The sequence below is a fragment of the Xiphias gladius genome, chromosome 1 (assembly GCF_016859285.1).
Source record: "Xiphias gladius isolate SHS-SW01 ecotype Sanya breed wild chromosome 1, ASM1685928v1, whole genome shotgun sequence".
Lineage (NCBI taxonomy): Eukaryota > Metazoa > Chordata > Actinopteri > Istiophoriformes > Xiphiidae > Xiphias > Xiphias gladius.
Genome location: NC_053400.1, coordinates 4222786 through 4240220, shown reverse-complemented (window position 1 = coordinate 4240220; position 17435 = coordinate 4222786). Strand labels below are relative to the sequence as shown.

General features: G+C 39.8%; 1 protein-coding gene across 1 annotated transcript in view; it reads left to right on the top strand.

Moving 5' to 3' along the window:
- Positions 1 to 11600, top strand: part of LOC120804262 (plakophilin-3-like) — a 41834-nt gene extending 30234 nt beyond the window's left edge. Inside the window, exons 11-13 of the mRNA XM_040153641.1 lie at positions 1492 to 1687; positions 2137 to 2224; positions 8704 to 11600. Of these exons, the coding sequence (XP_040009575.1) occupies positions 1492 to 1687; positions 2137 to 2224; positions 8704 to 8745 (326 nt within the window). The 3' untranslated portion in view covers positions 8746 to 11600. The remainder of the gene's footprint in view (positions 1 to 1491; positions 1688 to 2136; positions 2225 to 8703) is intronic.
- Positions 11601 to 17435: the final 5835 nt, after the last annotated feature.

The following is a 17435-nucleotide window of genomic DNA, read 5'->3' as shown; positions in this document are numbered from 1 at the left end:
ACTCAAAGCTTCAGAAATGGTGTTATACCCTTGCCCTGATCTATTCCTCAACATAATTTTATCACAGAGTTTTAAAAGAGAGTTCCTTGGATTTCATGATTTAGTTTTTGTCTTGACATGAAGTGTGAATTGTGGGAATTTATAGATTTCAGTTTTTGATTTTTAATAAATTTGCAAAAATGTATTACATTTTCAATAATGGATGATTCAGTGTAGATGGGTAAAAATGGCAGTTAAATCTACAATACAATAAAATTTGCAAAAAGTAAATGGGTCTGAATACTTTCAGAAGCCAGTGTATCTTATCTGAGTTTAACAGCTGTTACTATAATTTTATTGATGCATTATCTAGGGTGATCACTAACAATAGGTCATAATTACACTTCCAACGGCTACACAGGCAGTTAATCAGTTAGGAGACTGACGTTACTTTTTCCCATCTCCGAGTTGAGTACTCCGAATACTACTCTGTGACTGGTCGTTTGCCATCACCACAACTGGACCCATGTAAGAGAGACAGCTAATGCTAGTTAGACCCCTGCCTTTGTATAATGTAACAAACACAGTACAGAGTTAGAGGAAGCTGCTGATGACTCTGCCTTTGTTGGAATAACAAGTACTATTGGGAATCAGTGCAATACAAACTTTGTAATTAGCATTATCGGTCTTCCAAAATATAGAATGTTATAAAGGTACAGATATCTATATTTTATATCTAACGTTTTGTGGGTGGCTTTATTCTCTTTTAAAAAAATGGAGAAATAGCACTATAGCTACAGTGACACAAAACTGGGAGAATTCAAAGTTCAGTCTGACTTTAAAGATGTTACTCCTTCCTGTAGCAATGTTATTTACTAATTAGACCAGTGTGATTTTGGAGGACCTTGCTGCAAACATCCATCCATTAGCTATAATGCTTTTTCCTTTGAGGGTCCCAGCTGACATTGGGCAAGAAGCAGGGTACATCCTTGATAGGTCGCCAGTCTATCTATCACAGGGCTGACATGTAGAGACCAACAATCAGTCACGCTCACATTCACACCTAGAGTGGGAGGAAGCTGGAGGAAACCCACAGAGGCATGGGCATGCAAACTCCACACAGAAATGCCCCAGAACCCAGAACCCTCACGCTCTGAGGCGACAGTGCTAACCACCGCACCACCATGCCGTCCTGCTGTAAACATATGTATATTAATTAGCAGAAACAACAACTGAAACAATCTGGTGCCGTCTGGTGGAAGACTGATTTCTATGGAGTCTGATTTCTAAATTCTACAAAGCTCATATTAATACTTGTAATTGTAATGGACTGTAAAAGTGTTCAAATCCCTCTGCTGATGCATTTGGACAGTACAGTTTACTTACTTAGGCAGAACTTGAAATGTAAAATTGGTGGAGTGCCCTTTCAGCAAACTGAGATTACTGAAAGGTCAGACCATTTATCTAAAAACAGTCCTGTAAGACAACCACCCTTGCTCTTTGTCCTTGCAGCTAAGAACATGGTTAATGTTCTGTTGTCCAAGCTGCCTTGTGATGGCCTTCAGAAAACGCCATCCAGCGAGGTGGTGGTCAACATCTGTGGAGCCCTCAATCACCTGGTCACCTGCAGTTACGTGGCAGCACGTGAAATCACGTACTATAACGGCCTGCCAAAACTGGTGGGCATTAAGACATTCCATGATAACAGGTAGGACTGACTTCCACTGAAATACTAGAAATATCAGGGTAGTATAGTGACAAAACAGAGCTGCTGCTTCAGAAAGCAGGATGAGTAAAAATTATGAACTCATCACCAATAATGTTCTATAATCTATGAAAACCATTTTATTGAAAGAAAATCTTTTCTTCATGCTCCTTATAATTGGTCAATAATTTTTAGGTTCAACAATCTTTCAGTTATACCAAAGCTGTGACCTCGTAGTGACCTCAGTGTTTCTTTTTTATGACTTTACATATTCTTGAGCTGTTACTGCTCTCCCCACTAGCCATTGACCACACAAATATATAACCTTTTGCTTATTTGCTGGTCATTTTAAAGTGTTTATCACTGAGTTTCTCCCCTCTGTTTATGCTCTGGTATTTCCTCTTTGTTAGTCCTCCTTGTTTCTCACTGTCTGTCACTGTGTCTCGATTTAGCTCTGGGAGTCTAAAAGCTGCCAGAGCAGCCTCAACTGTCCTCTACAACATGTTCCAGTACAACAAGCTGCACAAAGACTACAAACTGGTGAGATCCACAGCTGCTCATACCAAGAGACATCATACAAAATCATTAAAATATTGTATTCATAGCTGTGAAAATGACGCCCTTGTTGTTGCCTAAGCAGCAACAACAAGCACTTGAAATCTTGGTTCAGGCCATAGAGTCAATTTTTTTAAAATTTGAATTCAATCATATTGCACCACAGTTTGTTTAAACTGCAACAAATGGGATAAGTAAAAAAGCACTCCCTGTAGAGCTGAAGAGTTTCTGTTGGACAGCAGCAGTGAGGGGTATTATTTCTCTCAGTGTGTATGTTTCCTTGCACCAGTGATTTGACTGTGCTGTTTTAAAGTGTTGTGCGAGAAAGAGCACATTCTTAAGAATTCTTAAGAGGAGTTGTCTGACGGTAGCTGGCCTTTGGCTTTTGTCCTGGGTGTTGGAGGCAGCCAGAACATCATTAATTGCTTTCAGTGATCTCTACAGTACTTTCACTGTCCTGTGTCAGTCACCTTATTGAGTGGTTCTGGCTAAACTTATGTTGAGGCTTAGAAACCAGATCACAAAAAGCTTTCATTGAAAATGTTGCCCCCCCCCAATGTTGTAAGACAGGCTTCCAAGACATTAACTTCGCATTATGCCCGGACAAGGGGTCCTGTTGTCTTGCATGGTTGGTGTTGTTTCTGACTCACTGTTTTTGGCTCGAGTCTCATACAGTCATTTATCTGTTTTTCTTTGGGTCCATGGCACTTTACCAAGCACCCCCACACTTTGAATACTGTTAACTAAGCCAGAAAATACCACAAATTAACTTTATCACCTGAGGCTTCACCATTCCAAAAAAAATGCAGAGCGCCAGCGTTCACTCTCAAATAGTAGCATTTGGACCCAACTCCTGGAGCAGGTTGTGAGAAACTCACATCCATGCAACAAACCTATTCTAGATGTTTGTTTTGGCTCTACTGTACATGTAAGTACATTGAGCAAGTGACACCAGCGGTGAAATTCACTGCAACTGTGATCTCTTGTAATTCCTTGTGAGCATTGGCATATAAACCTGAGGTTGTAGTTTAGAGCCACACCTTCAATGCTGGTGATATACACATTTGTGATCAGAAAGACAACAATACATAAGAAAGACATGTCAAAACACTCCTAATATAAAATGAGATAATCCACACAACCATACATTAGCTTAATACTGAAATGCTTGTTCAATAGTTTCTTGCCTCCACACTGTACAGTGTTATATCTATAAAATTATTGGTTCAAAGCTCTTAATTTAGCCATCATTATAGACAGCCAAAGTGAAACCAAAACTTCCATGTTCTGTTCCAGGACTGTGAAAACCTTCCTTAGCCCCTGGCATTTATAACTACACTAAATATATGAGCTTGGAAAAGGGAAACAGTATGTTGAGTGGCTCACTTCATACAGTTAGATAAGGACAGCCATTTTTTTGAAAAACAACCTAATATTGTGTCTCATTTAATATTTCTTTTTTTTATCAGTCTTTAACGAACACCTTTTCCCATAAGCTCTGGACATTTCCAGCCTAATCATCACTGAGCGAGTCGAGAGATCGAGAGTCGTGACAGCTCACAAAGTTAAAATTAAGTTAAGTTAAAATTACAAATGTTTTGGTTTCAGTTCTTATAGGAACCGATTTAGTGGATGCCAATTTATCTTAAAATATGGACTATAAACTCCAGGAACACACTTCATTTTTTCAGACAGATGAAAGAAATGCTGAATAAAGGATGGCATTGAGTAGGAGGGGTTCCTCATCAAAAGACCTCATAATTTCAATTTTATGTTGCAATCAAATACACTAATTAGTTTTTCAAAAAGATGTTACTCTGTTGCTCTACTTTGGACATTTATTCCTAGTTGTTACTACTTTTTGGTCAGTTCTGAGTGTTAGCTATTTGCAAGAAACACGTTAACACTGAGCATGTTTACTGGCTAGCAGCTCAAACAAGAGAGATGAACACACAGATGAAATGGAAATTAGTGGAGAATGAGCAAGGTTGTATCAAAGATGTTCACCAAAAAAGGATGCCTCATATATGTAGATTGATGTAGATTCCCAATCAATGGGGGAATTATTGCAGCTTCTGACTTGATGTCTATATATTAAAAATCTGAAGAAATCCCGTAATCCAGGAATTCATTATAAGTGGGTTTGCTGATGATACAGCATTATTTAAAAAAAATAGTGGCTTGGTTCAATTGCTATTGAAAAACTCTCCCTTTTTGCAAAAACATCAGGTTTTACAGTAAACTGAAAATTAAAAAAAAAAAACAACTTCTAGAATTGATTCTGTGATGCATTCTCTAAACCACTGGCTTACAGGCGAACAAATAAAGAATTATTAAAGAAACAAGTTTTGCCATATCAAATTTTATATGGAGGAATAAAACAGAAAATAATGAATGAGAAAGGAGGCCTAATGGCCAAAGAATTTGAATCTATGATCGGGTTATTAAGGATAAAATAGTTGAGAGAATATCTGCAATGTCTGTCTAAGCTTCAATCTTTATGGTCTTATATACCCAATAAAAGTTTTGCTGGTAAAAACTTTTTAGTGACATGTGACTATGAAACTCCAAAGATTTCCCTAAACTAACTGTCTGATCTCCAAAAACAAGTCCTTCTGTTCTAAAGAATGTTAATTTGACTGATAGAAGATGTTATAACAGACTAATCTCTTTTTCTTTAAAATTCTCTGTTGCCTTCAAGGTAAAGGAGATCCACTATAAGATTTATCCGGTTAGTGATTCTTTTGCATCAAAATAGACAGTTTCCCTCCATTTACATTTCCTGACATAGTCATTTTTTTTGCTAGACCACAATAGTGGAGCAAGAATGTCGTTACAGCATTGGTCAGCCAGCCAAGATGTGTATGAGAGAGAGAGAGAGAGAGAGTGAGAGAGACAGAAGGGCAACAAGTTCGTATCCATGTGAGCACAAGGATTCTGAGGAAGAACCAGGAGACTAAGTTCCAACTTGGCCTCTAGGCAGAGTTCCAGAGTCATCAACATTCAGAAATAAAAGGGAATTCTATTTTTTTTTAAACTGAGCTGTCTAGCAGTAAAAATTAACTAGTTGCCACAGCTAATGAGCACATGAACAAGACTAGGCTTTCTGACAATAAAGAGGACATGGTCCTTTGTTCTGCATTAGAGAGAAAGAATTTAGTGTGGCTGCAGGGTTTATTGATAAGACTACATCGTGGGTCACTGTACCAACGTATGTAAACACTGTGTCTGTGAGAGGAGATCAGGCAGGAAGTTGGTAAGCGGAGGATTAAGGGAAAGTGAGTCCATGTGGAGGCATGTGGATGAGGTCCCTACTTTGTAAAATGTAAAAATGACTGACTAGTTAACCCCTCCCATCATATAAACCCACACTTTACACTTATCTTGTGGGTAGTTAGCAGAGCAACGGCATATTAGAAGGCGTGTTTGTGTTTCAGCTAGCAAACATTTTGTCTACCTTTCAAAAGAATGTGTTTCAGGTCTAAGTTGTTCATCTAACGCCCTATGCTCCTCCTCCCGATCTAACGATGACGTGGGTGAGGAAGGGGTGGATGAGGACGAACAATTGTCGACGTCTCCAAATCTATCCACAGTTCCGTATTACGCTGTATTTGCTGCAGTAACTGAACTCTTGCTTGGTGGTCTGTGGGCTGTAAACCTCGTTGTGGCACTTACTGCACTCTCTGTCACAGAGACAGCAAACTAGGCAGCTAAAGCAAGAGAGCAATATCAAGTGAAATCCAGTTGGTGAAATAGCCACGTAGCCTTAGCTAAAGCCTAAATTAAATTAACTTACAGATTTTTTTCCCTTGCTGTTATCTGTAATTGAAAAATATCCATTTCGATGAACCAACAACTTGATAACTCAGTTTGCTATTTTATATAATATTTTAATTCAATCATGATGGAGAAGAAAATAGCTAAACTCCTGCTAGCAAGCTGAGTAGCATTGAGTCTTTGAGTATACAGTCTTCGCCTGTAATGTAATTCACATATTTAAGTGTAATAAATTGTTAATTCATATATTATATTGATTTCATACAAATAGGGTAGGGTATACGTAATTGTCTTGGATTATTTCTGTTGTGTTAAATGGTTATTCTTACTGATTGACCAACTTAATCAACCCCCACAGATTTACTGTGCTCTGTTTGTGCAATGGGAAGATAAAAAAAAAAAACTTTTATCTCCACCAGATGGTTTTCTGGTTTATGTCTGGACACATCTGTTTTTTATCCCACTTGACCTCCACGCCTCTCTTCCCATTGGTCCTATTCTCCTCTCCTTGGCTCTGTTTTGAAAGCCTGGACCTTGTTAGCTTCTATCCATGCCTTATCTAGGGATACTTGGCTCTGCAATGCAAATATTTTCTCTGTAGCTGATAGCAAATAGTTTGTAGAGTTACCAAAGTACATCTCTCCATTGGGTTCACAATCTGTGATTTCACACACTGGGAAATCAGTGATAATGCAGTTTTTAAATTTTGTAAAAATGTTTTTACGATTTACATTCAGTTTTCAAACATCTAATTTTAACTATCGTATCGTGTTTTTGTCGTAGTGTTTTGACAGTAGACAGTACTGGAGTCCCAGCTGACATTGGGCAACTGGTGGAGTATACCCTGGACCGGTGGCCAGTCAGTCACAGGGCTGACACGTAGAGACAGACATCCATTCACACTCACATTAACTGGCAGATCAGAGTGAGCAGTTAACCTAACCTGTATGTCTTTGGATTGTGGGAGAAAACTGGAGTACAGAGCGTAGAGAAGTAGCAGTTTTTTCTGATCACAAGATTTACAGTAAAACTGTATTAACGGATTTTTTTGGCCACTTTGGGGCAGCACTACAAGCTGTAAATGCAACACTGATCACCTTATAAAGTTAATATGACAAATGTGTTAGCAAACAGTTGCTTATTTACACATCAAGCAGATACATAATCATTCATTGTGTCCATCTGATGAATCTAAGTCCAGTATTCACTCTCCTTCTTATCTCTGGTTTGGTCTCCACCAACCCCTGAAAAAAATTTCTGGCTCTTTAGCTGCTAAATGCTCCACTATGTTCACAAGCCGGTAAGCTAAAGTTGTCTGTCTGTTGTTTGGTGCTGGGCAGGTACTGTACAGTGGGTTTTTAAAGTTATCAATGTGTCATACTTCAGGTGAAACAGAATATGCGAGTGGGCTCTTGTCTCAAGGAAACCCCTCTCACATTGTACCTTGTAATTTTATTCCAGTTTTAATATGAGAATATTGACTAGAGAAACTGTAAAGTTGCCACCCTATTGTCGCTTTCCCAACAACTGTCCTGGATAAGGAACAATTCAGAGTTTATTATATTAGCTGTTCAGTTAATGTAAACCACTGGCATTGCTGGACAATTTTTTTCCACAACACAATGGGAATTATTGATATTTGGAATGAGCTTAAATTTTCTCCACCTTTATTTTTGTCAAACATAGTGATTACACTCCTCTACATTCTGACCTCTGCTTTATCTCCTGAATATTCTACTCGTGTCTATCATTGCCAGTGTGTGGCCTGGGTTTTGGTGAGTTTCAGTTTTTGAGTGACCACTCTCAGATGGAATGAGAATCTGGCTTAGACATTTTGGGTTTGTCTCTTTTGTGCCTTCTGGGACGAATAAAAGAGGAGTTTGATTAGTGGACTTTGCAGTCGCTGTTAGGTTCCTCCTGGATGCAGCCTAAACAAAAAACAAAACTTGCTTCACACTCCGGACTGTCTTCACACGTTACAGAACAAACAAACTGGTCCAAAGTATCTGGAAAACCAGTGGTCAGAATGCAACGCAATTTGCTGTGGCTATTGATGGTTCCCAGAGGGCAAATCTTTTCCATTTTTAACTACTTAAACTTTTCTTTAGAGTCACCCTCTGGACAAAATAGTGTGGACAAAATATTTCCTCATCTCTAAAGAAAGACTGTTATGAAATTTCCTGAACTATATTATTCACCATTAGTTGGCAGTGACAAAAGGATTTTTAGACAACCATCACCCAACTGTTCCTCTCAGGTCTGCGGAGCATTTCGTCTGTCAACAAGTCAACTCATTGTCTTGATTTTGCAGGCTGCAGCTCCACAGTCCTGGCTCAGTTTCTGGACCCTTATCAACCCTTTTTCCAGCAGCAGTAGGCTACTCTTTTCAGTGAAAATGGTCTGATAAACCCACTGTAGACTGCCTGCAAAGCGCCAAGCAGCAGTTAATATTAGAGGAACGAAGCAGCCAATCTTTGAACTATGCGGTCTATGATTAAACACTAAAAGTGCATTACAATAAGTCTAACTGGGAAGGTAAATAACTTGATGTGCTGTGCTGCAGCAAATGGTAGACAGCAGCACAAGCTGAGAGTAAATGTCTTGGTCATCACTTCATCATTCTTTGGGAACATGTTTACTGTTTACATTCTTTGCCAGTATTGGTATTGTTTCTTTGTGTTTTTCAGAAAGGATTTGCCAGACGAGACTTCACAGATGCCACCATCTAGACTGCGGCATGTGACATGATTCATTCCGAGCCTTTGACCTCTGGATCAAAGTTGCTATGAGGAAAAGAGGAGGAGCGACAAAAGGTTTTCATGAACATATGATCTCTTTGTGATGGACTTACAGGAAGAAGAAAAATAGATTGGAGCCAACGGAAAGATGGACTTAAAGTTTACCCTCTCTTAGGTAGTTGTTGTCTTAGCTTGATTCCAGCACATAGGCTGTGATGACAGGAACTTAATAGCATCCATACAAAAAAGTGGACCTCATCCCCAAAACTATCATATACTGTCTGTGTGTATTAGGGTTTGACTGATAAGGGTATTTGACACTGACACTGATTCCAATTATTATGTACTGATGTTGCTTATAGCTGATATATGATGCCCACACACACACATCAACACAAAATCCAATCAGTGTATGGAGTGTGTGTGGCCAAGCAGTGTGGAGAAAAAAAAAGGACAGTGTAGGTGAAAAAATGAGGTAAAGGGAAAAGGTGGAGCTCAGAGGGAGCGCACGAAAAGGAGAGAAACCCTGGAGGAAAGTGCAGCTTGTTCGCTTCTCGAGCAAAGTGACGTAGTTAATGTTTAAAAAAAAACAAAAAACATAGATAGTAAAACATACTTTCAGGGCCCTCCGCACATTATATCATCTGGAGTCGATCCTACGTTTTAAAAACGTATTGATGACATCAACACTCGATCATGCTATGTAGGAAGTGATTGAAATATTGAAATATTGAAACTGAAGACCTTGAAACTAAAGAGCTGCCAGAGTCCAGTCGGAGCTCTGAGGAAATGCCAGGTGCGAAACAAACACCCTAAAAGTTTATATATAGAGATATTTATTCATCTAGCCTTAATCAGTGCTTAGAGTAACATTTGAGACTGAAGACACTTGGCTTCTTTTCATTTTTTGGATAGTGTTTGAAGCAGTTTTTGTGTTTATTATTAAAATAAGATGTTACTGGCGTAAACAGTAAACAGAAAAAATATTTACTCCACACAGTAACAGTGTACGCCATCCGCTGCCAGTATGTGGAGATTAGCCGGGACGTTAGATTCCCGGCCTGAGTGTGTATCCCCTTCCTGCCCTGACTCTGATGATGATCGGGTCAAAATTACAATTTGTCCAGCAGCTTATGACCAAACACCTGCAAACTAATGACACTTCCATATGGCTAGAGGTGTTTAGTACATGTATGAACAAATCTTTATCGATGAATTTTTAAAGTGAACGGACTATACTGATGCACCAGTGTCCCAGACTGAATCGGTAGCTTTTGGCAGTGGAGTGCCCCTCACTGGTTTCTAAGAACACTGTGCTGTGATTAACATTATGTTACTTCCTTGTTCTTCGTAATCTGATACGTCGGAACTAATTGGCTGCTGAGCAAATAACCTTATGTACAGGGCTCGTACTGTATAGACTAGTTTTGTACTGAACTGAGCGTGACAGTTTGGACTAGCACCAGACTGAACATACTACTGAAGACAGTCAGAATCAACCCTGAACGTCATGCCGCCCGAATGTTAATGCGTTCACTCACTGTTGTACATACCGAAGTGCCTTCGATCAGTGGTGCGGCCTCTTACCTTAGGGAAAAAGGTGAACAACCTCCATGGCGACCATGAATCTTTCAGCTAAACTGAACAAAGTGATTCAAATCAGCAAAGTCATTCATAATTTTCCACCCCTACATTAGCCTGTTTTCACGAGCAAGTGTCTTGAGCTTACAATGAGGTAAATCACGACCTTGAGAAATATACTGTATGTGCAGTGGAATGCGTTTAAAGATGGCAAAAATGGTGTGTAATTTGAGAAAAAAAACCCCACTCCTACTACGTCCCATATAATCAGTCTAGTCAAAGAAAATTTGGTTATAAAGCTGAAGCCTCACGATAATCTCTGAACTCCGGCGAGGCTAGTGGGACAGAGAGTGAAGGGTGAACAAAGTAACAGTAGGGAGGACAGACAGGCTTGTGTGGAAGACCGAAAGAGCAAACAAAGGAATTTCTCTGGGAAGACGTGTGGGTGAGAGTGCTGTAACCCTCAGACCGGGGGTTCATCCAACAGAGGATACCGCAGGCGTGCAGAAGCTTCACAGCCTTTTAACCAGCAGGGAGGAAGGGAAGGGCTCAGCCTGACTGGGGAATAAAAGACCTAGATCTGCAGCGGGAAAAACTGGACAAAGTGGCTTCAACATGAAGACCACCTACCACTTGAAACAGAGAATGAGTGAATCTTAGAGTTCCTAAGGCTAAAAGATATCCATTATGCTGCTGACAGTTCTTTTCATGAACATCCATTCGCTTCCCCTCACTTCTCGGGGCGTCAAGTATGTTAAGCTGCATCCAAGTAGGATGTGGACAGTAAGTTAGATCAAAGAGAATCGCATTGTTTATTGAGTAATGCAGTTGTCTTACATGTGTTTTCCTTTACTTTCTCTCATAGACTGTATCCCTTGTCCTCCCATTTTGTAGTCCACATATGCCAGCAAGTTTTCTGGTCTAACTATGCTGTTGTTAATCTATGCAAGGCTAGAACCTTTCCTGGGATTTGATACGTTTTCAGGTGAGAAAGTAAGCAATTAGCTTGCTAATTCCTGGTCAGTTTATCTAAAAGATGTCTTTTTGGAAATTTGGCTCTGATGTTTCATCTCAGCATCTCGCAGTCCGGCTCACAAGAGGAGCGACCGGTCGATGTGCGACGTCATCCTCTGAAGAAGGGTCTTTTTCTTGATAGCCGTTTGGTAATTTACTGCTGACTCTATTGACTCTATCTCTATTGTAGAATCTTAATGTATCTTATAATTCCCTCTGGAAGATAAAATTTGGTCTCTGACTTGAACTAACATATTAGTTGTTGCGAGTTTGTCTGAAGGTAAAGCTAATTAGATAATAAATACATGTTTTACTGGACTCTAACAACAGTGTTGGTGTGCCTCTGTGGGCCTGGGACACCTGTGGACAGATCAAAATCCAGTCCTTCCAGTACTGTACTCTGGTGTATTTTGTCCACCTCAGCCTGCTGGTGTTGCAGCTCGACCCCTTTAAGACAGCAGGCTCTGTTATTTAAATGGAAATGACTACTGTCTCACCTGAAAAAATATCAAAGGAACCTTTCAATACGACGACTATGATGAAGTGTATTACGTTTTTTGTCGGTGAATTAAAACTAAACAATAATGTGAAAGTCGGACAAATGGACATGTTTTAATGCAAAGTCTTACTCAACAGTCTCCCTCATTGGAATCGCACACTGTATCTCCTCATTAGCAAGACTGTTTCCTCCATCGTCCACAATATGTCGTTCAGAAGAGGATTTAGCTGCGTGACCTGTTGCACTGCTATTAATAAGAAACGCCTTGCAATGTAATTTCTCTGTCAGTAATATCACCTGACGTTACCTGTTCTTGGTAGGATCAGATTTATGTAATAAATTCATCTACAATCTACTGAGAATTAGATGAGAGGTGGCAAGAAAACAACTGAGATAAACTACGAAAACGTGCAGGCAGCACGGCGACATTTTTACAAAAAAGGTCAGTTAATGTAACTACCAAGTGCTGTGGATGTACTGTAACATTACTTTCAGCCCTGTATCCTTTGCGTTGGCATCAGGAGCAAATAGCCTCCAGGACTGACGGTCAACCATCCAAATCGTCCTCTTCTGACTGACTCACTGCTCCGCAGTGGACAGCACAGGTGGCTGCAGTAATGCTGGGCTACCTGGAACGACCATACAAGATTAGTTAGACTAAAACTAACAAAAATCAAATGACTAAAATTTGACTGAAACTAAAATACATTTTAGGCAAAGACTAAGACTACAACTACATCAAAATCAGATGCCAAAATGAACACTGTGGCATAGCAGTTCTTTTTGCATGTGTTTTCACTATTTGTATGTGTTTTTGTATTTGGAGCACGCTTCCTTAATGTTTGTGCCTTCACCCATGTCTGTGCTTTGTCCTCAGGGGCTGCCTTAGTTCTGCCCCCACCAGGTGGCCAAAAGAATTAGTTCATGCTGCCTTACGTTAAATGTGCATAACACTATGAACATTATAATAATCCTAATAAATATTAGCATTGTTAATTGGCTGATTAAGCTCATTTACAGGAACTTTGTTCATATGGGAGCCGACTGGGACATTTTTTTTCACAGCGGTGGACAGAAACTTACAATAACTTACTGTATAAGACAACAATTTACCGCAAGTTAAGTGGTCGTCATGTATAGTTCTGAGGTAATTTTACTTTGAGTGTTTCCATTGTTTGTTACTTTATACTTTTGATCAGCTACATTTCAAGAGAAACATTGTACTTTTGACTCCACTACATTTATCTGAAAGCTACAGTTACAGTTTTTCATAAGACACAGGATGGATCGAACTTGCAGAGTTTACATTTCGAGGTTTTCATTTTTTCCAGAATAAATGTCTGACTCGCTGAAAGTGGATTTCCGTAAAAGATGTATAGATGAATGCTGCCCAGATGGATCTTCCCTGCCCTCTTGTGGCAGTGCTACTGGCCCTACAGTGGAGGAAGTTCCACATGGTTGTCTTGGGATTTTTGGGTGTTAAAATATTTCACTCAATGTAAACATCCTGAGCTTCAATATAGTAAAGGGAGAGAGTGCATAATTGAAAAAGTCAGACTGTGTAAAACTGTTTTCACCAACTTTGAAACTACTTTCAAAGTAGTGTTATCAATTTATTTGTAACACCGAGATCATCGAGATCGATGTTTTAGAAGACGGTTCAACTTTTGTCAATAAGTGCAATCCTGGATACACATGGAACCTGTATTTAACACACAAGTGTAGAAAAGCAAAATTAAGGAGTATTGAGTCCTGAAGCAGTTTGAAAGATTTAATTAGTCCTGCATACATTACACAAAAGTGAATACTGCACATGCAAAACACATACCTGTTTAATCAATGGAAATAAAGCACCTCACAAATTCTACGAACCACTGTGAATGATAATATTGGTAAGACTCAGAATCTGTCTTAAAGGCATACACAGTTGTATTTTGATGTGCATTTGAATCTGCAGGTGATAATAATAATACATTTTACTTAAAAGTGCTTTTCAAGATACCCAAAGAAACCTTACACAATAGATAATAAATAACAAAAAATACCCTAAAAGCAAAGAACACAATAAAAGCACATTAGGGAGCAGGGGGCAGTTACGGATGTGTTTGAGAGAGTTCCAGAGGGAGGGGATGGCTATGGAGACAGTACTGTCAACCCGAGGACGGCACTTGGGCCTAGTTGTTGGGGGCAAGAGGCTGGCATCAGATGAACGGAGGCTGCAGGAAGGAGTGTGGCAGTGGGGAAGGTTGAGAAGATGGGGGGGGGTGGGGGGCTGGTTATGGAAACCTTTATGTCTGATGAGAAGGATTCAGTTCAATTCAATTTATGTATATAGCGTCAAATCATTACATATATTATCTCAAGGCACTTTACAGAGTAAGGTCAAGACCTTACAATATTATAGAGAGACACCCAACAGTTCCCACCATAAGCAAGCACTTGGCAAAAGTGGAGAAGAAAAACTCCCTTTTAACAGGAAGAAATCTCCGAACCAGACTCAGGGTGGGCAGCCATCTGCCTCAACTGGTTGGGTTGAGAGGAGAGAAATGAGAGACCAGGAACAGCTGTATATACTCTTGTACTTAAGCACTTTCAGACTGGTTGTTTTAGTCATAATAATAATAATAGTGATACTTATAGGTTTAATAATGTTATTAATAATAACAGCAGCAATGATAGCGGCACCAATTAATGATAGTAATAATGATAACAATAGTAAAATTAATAATGATGATGATGGTTGTTGAGTAGGAGTGGCAGATCCGGATCCTGCCGCTCCACAGTCAGAGATACTTGCAGAACGAGGACAGGGAAAGAGAGGAGCCTGATAGTTGAATGCTCTGCCTCCCATCCCACTCTTGGAAACTCTAACAAGCACAGGTAAGCCTTGAGAGTGGAGCATTCTGTTGGGGTAATAGGGTACTATGAGGTCTTTGAGACACGATGGAGCTTGGTCGTTAAGGGCTTTGTACGTAAGGAGAAGCATATTGAATTCTATTCTGGATTTTACAGGGTGCTAGTGCACAGAAGCTAATATGGGAGAAATATGATCTTTTCCTAGATCCTGTCAGTACTCACGCTGCAGCATTTTTGATCAACTGGAGGATTTTCACAAAGTTATTGGGACATCCCGATAATAAGGAATGACAGCAGTCCAGTCGAGAGGAAACAAATGTAGAAATAAAGGGGAGGTTGGATACAAGTCGATAGTTGGCTAAAACGTCAATCAAGAGCAGGGTTTTTAAGTAGAGGTTTAACTACTGCACCCTGAAAAGCTTGTGGTATGTAGCCTCTCAATAAAAATAAATCGATCAGATCTAATATGGAAGTTTTACTTAAGGGTAACCTGAACAGCCTTGATGGAATAGGGTCTAAAAGAAACGATGATTTAGATGAGGAAACTGTTGAAGTTAGCTCAGAGAGATCTATAGTAGAGAAGCTCTACAAACATAAATCAGGATGTAAAGTCGATTCCAAGGCTACCGTACTGGACAATACATCTGTGCCAGTTATGGGAGGTGATTATTTTTACGATTTTATTTGTAAAGAAGCTCATGAAGTCATTACAACCAACAGTTAAAGTAATACATGGATCCTTAGCGCTATGACTCTCTGTCAGCCTGGCTACAGGGCTGAAAAGAAACCGGAGTTGTTCTTAGTTTCCCTTATTAATGATGAATAATAGGAGGCTCTGGCATTCCACAGGGCTTTTTTATGTTATTTGACACCTTTTCAGACTAGGCGAAATTTTTCTCGATTGGTGGAACGCGATTCCTTTCCAGCTTTCATAATAATTGCTTTATAGCACGCATTTGTGAATTGTACCACAGAGCTCCCCCTCTGATTCACTGCATTGTTTTTTTCCAAAGGGGCAACACTGTTGAGTGTTGCACACAGTACGCAGTGAGGCCTGCAGCACTATCAGCAAGATCGTCAACTTGTGTGGGAGTAAAGTTGAGATAGCCTGCCTCCATTGTAATGATCCATGGCACTGGAGTAAATAACAATGGAATTATTTCCTCAAATTTTGGTTACAGAATGATCAGATAGACACTTGCTATGATGGAATTTTTCCCCAAATGCTGTCAAATGTTACTAAAAATGGTCAGACAAAAGAGGGTTTGGGGAAAATATTGTTAAATAGTTCATTTCTATGCCATATGTCAGAACAAATACAAGGTTTTGAGAAGAGCCATTTGAGTCTAATAGTGAATTAAATGCGGAATTAAGGCTGTCAACATCTACATGAAGGTGGAAATCACCCGATATAATTACTTTATCTGTACTAAGAACTAACTCAGATAAAAAGTGGATGAGAATTCAGATAAAAATTCAGAGTAAGGGGGTAGGTGGAGGATATACATTAACTAGTAAAACTCCTATAACACTTACACCTCACAAGGGTGCGTCCAGTGACAGGACATAAATACGACAAGAGAATTCCCAATGCTACATTTTGGTTTTATATAAAGAAAAATAGGTCACAAGTTACTTACACTTTTTATTTCATTATATTTTGGGGCACATGTGTGAAGGGATATCAAAATAAAATAATACGAGATAACAATAAAATACCATTATAGTAGGAGATAATAAACGTCGTAGCCCTGGACTCAGTAATAACAACAAGAAGTAGTAGTAAGTAATTCTAATAATGAATCAGTCTGTACTGGCATGGGGCACAGTGCCAGCTGGTTGGAAAAAAACTTGAAGGCCCAGCCAAAGCCATGTGTGGTGAGTATGGTGTCCTTTCAGTTGAAAACCTGAGAAAAGGTGAAGAACTTGGATTCCCATCGCAGAGAGAGAGAGAGAGCTAAAAGTTGGCAGTATGCGGGTCAGGTTCAGCTGGTTGATCAACGCCGATTTCTGCGGGCTGGGCGGAGTGGGTTGGCTCTCACAACTGGTCGGGTGGAGGTGGGTTTTAAAGAACCGTGACCCGTGGGCCTGAAGTGAATTCTGGGTTAGGTGTCCAGGCGTGTAGGCGTTTGCCGTGGCTCATTCGCACTTAGGTATTTACCAAACTGTAGGCGGGAGCTTGTTGATGTGGCGCTGGGCGCAGCTCGCCGAAGCCCACGTACGTGGCGTGGGTTACCCGCAGCAGGTGTGCGGTGAGGGTGCGGGCTGAATGGTGGGACACCTCGTGACGGATTGCCGGCCGAAGGAGACCTGTCGTGGGACATTAATGTGAGTTACAAGATTTGGTCTCCAACACAACGACTAACACATAACTGATAAGTACTTTGGTTCACCGTTTTAAAAAAAAAACCTTTATTTAATTCAATACGATTTCTAGGTGGAGTATTGATTTTGCATTCCTCAAACAGATTCAAAACAGCAAGGCTATGCTGACAATAAAATACATACACAGATACATAGAAATAAAATAAAATAATAGTACACGTACATTATAAACTAACTATACTTAAGGCAAGGCATCCTCACATTCCAGCAGGCAATGCAGAAGGCCTCAACTAGATTTCTGAAGACAGCTAAACATGCCATTGTAAATCAGTTATATTTTGAGACCTTATCAGCAAGTCACACAGATGGCCCATGTGGTAGCAGAGCCAATGACATGATATATATC